Source organism: Rhipicephalus microplus, chromosome 9, assembly GCF_043290135.1.
Source record: "Rhipicephalus microplus isolate Deutch F79 chromosome 9, USDA_Rmic, whole genome shotgun sequence".
Lineage (NCBI taxonomy): Eukaryota > Metazoa > Arthropoda > Arachnida > Ixodida > Ixodidae > Rhipicephalus > Rhipicephalus microplus.
In genome coordinates this window covers 79244287-79251691 of record NC_134708.1, presented here as the reverse complement: position 1 = coordinate 79251691, position 7405 = coordinate 79244287, and the positions used below count along the sequence as shown (strand labels likewise).

The window sequence follows — 7405 nt, the reverse complement described above, 5'->3', positions numbered from 1 at the left end:
TTTCAAATAGTGCTTGCTGTACCATTCGATTTTCACCAGAATTTTATCATTTGGACTACCCAAAAACAAACGCAGTCAACATCCGATTGGCACTGGCCCCCTCAAATTTTTATTATGCTTCACCTCATTGTGTTCTCATATTGCGGCAAAGCTGCCTCTCAAAGCTCTCCTACAGTCGCAAATGTATTGACTGAGGGAAACGCTAGTTCCAATGTGCAGATGATAGACGTGGCAGAAGTGGGGGATCAATTAGTGCGATTTTGAACCTGAAACTTGGGTAGGGAGTCTAAAAAATCGGATGCCGAAGATTTTTAGCATCCACAGTTTTAGATATATATATTGACATCTACGAGGCAGATTTGTAACATTGGACTCTAAAGGAGCACACATTTAACCACCATAGAAGTTCAAAAAGGAGGCGAGGCTGAGGAAATAGCATCGTTGCCTTTCACGTGTAAAGTGTTGTTGGTAACACATTGGCTGCACCAACTGATGTGCGTAAATACAATTCAGCATCTGCATTGCCTCAGTCTTGGCCCGTCCCGGTGGAACACTAACTACAGTGCTCAACTGCTGACCCAAAAGTAATAGGTTTCATCCCGGCTGAAGCGGTCGCACTTCGGACACAAGAGAAAAGACAAACAAGAGCAGACGGGACACAAGAGGGGCGCATACTAACGGTGTCCCGCTAGTTTGCGCTCCTAATTTCATTATGAATATATACCAACTAGCTAACCTATCAACCTTTCTACAATCGTAGATTCTACATTTGCCCAACTTTTTCTGTGTCCTGTTTGTTTGCACTGTCAAAATTTTACTATGAAGATTAATACCAATAATTCCGAGGGCGAATTTTGAGTCTACAATTGTAGAAAGGTTGATAGGTGGGCTAGTTGGTATATATTCATAATTAAATAATTGGGAGTGCAAACTGATAAAACATCGTTAGTTTGCCCGCCTATCAACCCTTCTGCAATTGTAGACTCAACATTTGCCTTCGGGATTATTGGTATCAATCTTCATAGTGAAATTTCAACAGCGCAAACAAACTGGACACAGAAACAGTTAGGCACAAACAAGCTAGAACTAAAACTTTTCTTTTTTTCACATAATACACATCCCAAAGAACTCAAGGAGAAAGAAAAATATAAAAGGAAAGGGTCCATTGAAATCAACAGTCGTCCAGAAACAAGATCGTGCAATCAAAGCGATATAGAGGGTGAGCTAACACAGCGGTTAGTGTTGTTCTTTATAAAAAAGGCTTCTGCAACCTTAGTTAATGTACGGGACATATGTTTGAAATAATTCCTGTATGTGACCCCACTTTGTGCAATGGGCGGTTAAGTGTAAACCTGGTGCGCACTTTAGCACACTACAGGTGCTGACACAGGCACACGTTCGGGAAGTGCCAACCCTGTTACAAGACAATAGAATGGAATAAGCCACATCTGTTTGACAGTTAGTGAAACTATTGACACGATTAACGCTACAATGAAGACAGGCTCCATAAAAAAGGGTTGTGGCATCATGTCAATCATTTCTCTAATTAACTGTGCCATTAACCTGGCTCTCTCATTATCGGTCATCTCTTCTGTTGCAGCGAGACATCTGAGCTATGGTTCAGCAGGTATTTGATGAGGTGACAAAGATGTGAAGTGAAACCTCAGAACTTCAGGGTGATGATCAGTGACTGGGTGCCTTGTAAATAGCATTTTTATGTCATTTATTTTTTAGTTTTTCTTGCTTTTTACCCCTAGATGTCTGCATTTGATTTTTCTTTTCATATTTCAAACTACTTACGTAACTTCATTCTTCATGAGAGAGAGTAGTGTGAAACCTAGTCAAATCAGCTATAAAAATAGCTGCGCCATATCTGACTGGTATAAGCAATGTACACGGATTTCTAAAAAACTATGTTAGAACAATAGGAACTGTAGGGATTTTCTTATGTGAAGAAGGCGTTCGACAAATTTTCATTTTTGCTTGGACAAAGTTACGTAGGTGACACATGGGAAGGCAAGAATTTTAATAGCTCCATTCTCCTGCATTTCACTCTGGAAGCAATGAAAATTGTTTGGGAACACTGATGCAAGAGGCACAAAGGAGGTCATCTTTCAAGACTAGGCAGACTGGCTAGCACCTACATAATGTGAACAAATCTGGCTAGCACCTACATGATGTGAACTGTTGCAAAGCGACGCAGCCAGAGATGCTTATGCGCTTTGAGCCGGTGGGACCTGTGTGCATACATGGGGATTGATTTCAGCCATGTAAGTTCAACGCCATTAAATTATACTGCCCTCAGGATGGACCCATCTTCTGATGACAAAGGTAGTTAGTGCCTGTGAGGGTCTATTTCAAGGATGTGGTATTAAGCGTGCGGTATACCTTTTTCTATCAATCAGGTGATAAAGAAATGCTCAGGGTACACCCAACCACTGTACGTAGCCTTTATAGATTACGAGAACGCATTTTATTCAGTAGAGATGTCGGCAGACACTGTGGGATCAGGGCATCGACTAAACACATATAAACATTCTGTAAGAAATCTACAGAGGATCAACTGCCACCATAGTGCTCCATAAAGAAAGTGTGACAAAATACCAATAAAGAAAGATGTAAGACAAGGGGATATGATCTCCCGAATGCTATTTACCGTGTGCTTACAGGAGGTTTGCAGAGGCCTAGAATGGGAAAAGTTATAGATAAGAGTTAATCAAGAGTACCTTAGTAACCTACGCTTAGTCGATGACATTGCAATGCTGAGTAACTCCGGGGGACAAATTGCAATCCATGATTACTGAATTAGAAAAGGGAAGCAGAAAAGTAGGTCTTGAAATTATTCTGCAGAAAATGGAAAGAATGTGCAACAACTCTGAAGAGAATGGTGGTTAGACATGTGTAGCAGTGCTTTTGAAGTTGTAAAATAGTAGTCTACCTAAAACAGGTAGTAACCGCAGAGCCAAACCACGACGTCGAAGTAACTAGAAGAATAAGAATGAGGTGGAGCACATTGGGCAAGCATTCTCAAATAGTGACTGGTAGATTGCTACTATCCTTCAAGAGAAAAGTATACAGTGGCTGCATCTTGCCGGTACTTGCCCTAGGAGCAGAAACCTGGAGGCTTACAGCTTAAATTGAGGACGACGCAGTGAGCTGTGGAAAGGAAAATGATAGGTGTAACCTTTACAGATGAGAAAAGAGCAGAGTGGGTCAGGGATAAAACTGGGGTTAATGATATCATAGTTGAAATCGAGAAGAAATGGGCATGGGCTTGGTCATTAAGGATCATAGACTAGGTTCCAAGAGAATGCAAGCGGATGAAGGGGAGAAAGTTAAGTGGGCGGATGAGATTAGGAAGTTCGGGGGTATGGAGTGGCAGCAACAAGCACATAACCAAGTTGTCTGGCAGATCAAGGGAGAGGCCTTTGTCCTGCAGTGGGCATAATCAAGCTGATGATGATGATACCTGGAAGATCGACCAAGCATATGCACCAAACCAAAAACTTTGGAAAAGGAGGCATATTCTGTAATTACACTCAAATCTTATTATAACAATGTCACACCTGCCACAAAAATACTTTATTATATCTGAAAATTTGTTATAAACATATACTATTCGTAGCACTGTATCTGTGACAAAGCCATTCTTCATTCACTTCGTTATAACAGATAATTCATCACAACTGGGTTTCTTATATTGAGGTTTGAGTGTAAATGAATTGTGCTCTTGATCAAGTATCACTTGTACGGAGAATGTTCAAGTATCACTTATTTTATTGTGTAGTTGTCGAACATAGAGCCTCTGTCTGTGCTATTCTACTGTGTTCTGCATGCAGTACCAAACCAGATAGAGAACATACCTCTCAGGTAACGTGGCTATTTGTGCACTGTTCGGTTGTTGCGTGGCCTGATGAAAGACGGACAAGGACCGAAGCCTCTCTAATCAGCGAAGCAATTGCCTCTCACTTGAAAGAGAAATGTTATTGACTACAGCATGCACATGAACTTGGGATGTTTTGTGAGAAATACGCGAACTAACCCACTTTGTGTGGAGCAATCGAGAATTTCAATCTGTACTCTATTGGATATTGTATACAAGTTAAGATTATTCATTTGGACATGGCTAAATAGTTCTTTGTAATAGCTGGTACCCTTGTACAATTTATAGACAATCATTTAGTAAATTTCAAATCTCTGTTCCTGTAACCACTGTTCTTTTAAACCACCACACTTTCAGACTCTGATATTTCGCCGATTGCATTCATGCATACTCTGAAATCGTGAGCAAGTGCCCCTCGTACAATAAAAGATAATCCAATAAAATTCAAAGGTGGGGCCCTTGCTCGTGCAAAGATCGAAATTTGGGATGGCGGTGAAAGAGCGGTTGAGAATAAAGAATGCATACCCGTGCTATACTAAATACGAATGGCACTCGTTGTTTTCATTCGCCCTCCTTGGGCGAGTAAAAACACGTCAATGAAACGGTGAAAATGGTGGAAGTAGAAAAGGAGGCGCATATTGAAACATCTTCCAAATAAGTAAGGTAGACGCTTGCTCCTACGGGTGCTTGATGAGAATTTTATGGTTGGCGAAAAGTCTTCATTCATGGGAAGCTTTTCCAATTCTGATTTGTGTGTGCATTGGCCACTCGAGCCGTCACCTAAAGGTGCGAGCTTGAGAATATTTGTTTACATCTTTTTATTCTATTTTATTCTTTTGTGACATTCCTGGCATTATTTAAACGATGAACTTTTTAATGGCGAAACTGCCTCTTAGCAATTTTTTTAGTTCGTACCATTATGCAGTTCAGATTTAACTGCCTAGTTAATAAATGCTAGGTTAGAAACTATTGATTCGTATTTACTACAGCTTTTTCTGAAAGGAGATCGGGTGTGAGCTTAAAAAATAATTTCGTCATTGTTGTGATCTGAATGTAGAAATTAATTTATGCAAGGTTGTTTCCAGCAGCTAGTTATTGGGGCTGCTGAGGACTAAGTGAGGTGTCTTTAAGCGTGGGGTGTGGCACCTCCTCTCTTTAACCGGTGCTCAAATTTGGGAGTTGAGGAGCTAACCTTCTCCCGCCACCGCAACTTGGTGCATTGCACTGGGAAGATGCATGTCCCCGAATTCATTGGTGTTTTGTTGGAGGGACACTGAAGTTTCAGTGAATTGATTCGAAACAATAAAATTAGTCCAAAACTGCGAATTTCGTGGGAACTCTATTGTCAGTTTTGCGCTAGAAGGTTTATTAGAAAATAAAATGACTGAATTTGTTTTTGAATTTCGCGCGGAGCTGCGACAGCTGAGAATTGTGGTGACGTCATGGATTTCAGAAGCTTTTCGTATTTTGGTCACGGAACAATAAATTTCCTGAGACTTTTGATGTGCCGCTGGCTTGTTTATTGAATAAGGACGAGGCTCTAGCGGACGCCTTTAAGATAACGGTGAGTTGTTGCGCGGGAATTTTAATGAAGCATCGCTCCCTGTACTTTGCATTGCCGTGTTTTTCGGCATATGTTCGTGAGCAAGAGAGATCTCTAACGTCAGCACCGAAAATTTAGTTTATTGTTATTATGTGCAGCCCTGTCCGACTCTCGGAACATTACAGAAAATTTTGCAATACGAGCTCCAACACTCATGCCGCAACTGTGCCGTGATGAGCTTTGCAAACGGTGAACTGGCGCTTCGCATTACCTTTTGCGTCCACGCGTCTCCCATAACCTTTTGTGATTACGCTACTTCTGACACTTGCATCAATTGCATGTCATAAGAAGTGTGAAGGAATGCACCGAAATCTCAGTGCCGAGCGTTACGTCCGCAATAACAACAGCGATGTTTAATTTCGCGCTAGAAGATTCACGCTCCCTTCGCCACTCGTTATTACCGTTACAAAGTGCCGGTGTCCACGGCACTCACGACAAAGGTCGAGAAGGAGGCAATAATATCAAACACACAGCTGACGTCAGGGCCACCATTTTCGGACAGAGTGCAATGAAATTTGCTGGTGCAGCTAGGAATGCCGATGCCCTCTCTTTTCGGACTGCGCACTGTCGAATTTGACGCAAAAATGTTGTTTCCTAAGCTACTCCAAAAACAGCCTAATCTAATATACTCGTAAATACCACATGAAATTGTTTTAGCCAGGTAGAAACTATTTTTTGGTGCGGCTTTTAAACGGAATATGACACAGGCGTAACCTGAACAAGAGAATTTCTCTCTCAGCAGAATTACCCAGAACTATTTCAGATGAAAATTCATGTTTCGTGTAGGTTGAGAAGTCACGTAATACGATTAAGCACAGCATTGAATCCTGCCAAGCGTTTTACCTGGTCAACCTGGTTTTCACCAGATTCGGTGTCGTTGCGTTACGTCATCGCGTCACCTGATCAAGGTGATGGACATTGGCGATCACCTTCTCGAGCGTGCGCGGTTGCGCGTGATGTGTTCGTCTTGCGCGTGCTTTGTAGAAGAAGTATTGTTCTCAGCTGGCGTTGCTGACCAACGCTTTCTCGGCTTGAAAGAAATATGCCTCTGATATTCAAGAGCGCAGACGTGCGCAATTTGCTCGCAAACAGGCGCGTAGTGCTGATGGGATGCTCAAGTAAGTGCCCATTCGAGTTCTTTGCACGCTCAGCGATAACACTTATTGCACCACCTCTCGTAGACGTAAGAGCCATCTACAAAGACCTCATCTGCATCTACCAAAAGGACGAGTTTATATCTAACCAGAAGTTGAGACTGAAGGTAAGCAGTCAGCTGTTGTTGCGTGCGACATGGTGCGCACGTTCGCTGCCGTAGCGTATCGTTGCACGACTGCCGTTAGTCATTTCTTCGACGTTTTGTATCAGTCTGTGGTTCATGGGCATATATTGTCGTGTGCATCAGTCCACCAGTCCAGCTCTCAGGCTTGTGGAACAGTGCATTCCGGGTGGTTTCGGATTGGTTGTAGAAATGGCGACTTGGGGAAAAAGAAAGGAGGGGTGGACAGTATGGAGTGAATGGGGGAGCGAAGTTTGCTTCAGACAGCCTTGGTAGTTCCGGAGCGCCGGTTGTGATATGCATTCTGGTAAAGGCGATGTGGCTGGTTCTACTATGAATGATTGCTACGCTTGCCTTGGTGATTCGATCAGAGTACGCGGCTTGAATTCGCGTGTTAAAACCGTGAAATTATGCCGTATTTTCGACGAGTTTAATCGAGCCACGCACCATTACAGTGATTGAAGGGTGAGGGGATTAGAAGGAAAGTTCCCTACAAAGGAAGGGAGGGACACACCGCTACGAAGTTTCAGTAATTATGCAAGAAAAAGGGAATTTATCCTAGTATATTCTTGTTGTTTTTTCCCGATAGTGCACCGAAATCCATATCGCTGGTGTCCTTGTACAAGCAACGTGCTTTGGAATA

General features: G+C 42.4%; 1 protein-coding gene across 2 annotated transcripts in view; it reads left to right on the top strand.

The window, feature by feature from the left end:
* The first annotated feature begins 1928 nt into the window (after positions 1–1928).
* LOC119163185 (PC-esterase domain-containing protein 1A) overlaps positions 1929–7405 on the top strand; it is a 56065-nt gene continuing 50588 nt past the window's right edge. Inside the window, exons 1-2 of one of the 2 annotated variants that reach the window (XM_037415130.2) lie at positions 1929–6604; positions 6668–6747. In XM_037415130.2, the coding sequence (XP_037271027.1) occupies positions 6529–6604; positions 6668–6747 (156 nt within the window). In that variant the 5' untranslated portion in view covers positions 1929–6528. The remainder of the gene's footprint in view (positions 6605–6667; positions 6748–7405) is intronic. The other variant, XM_037415131.2, reaches the window with a different exon arrangement.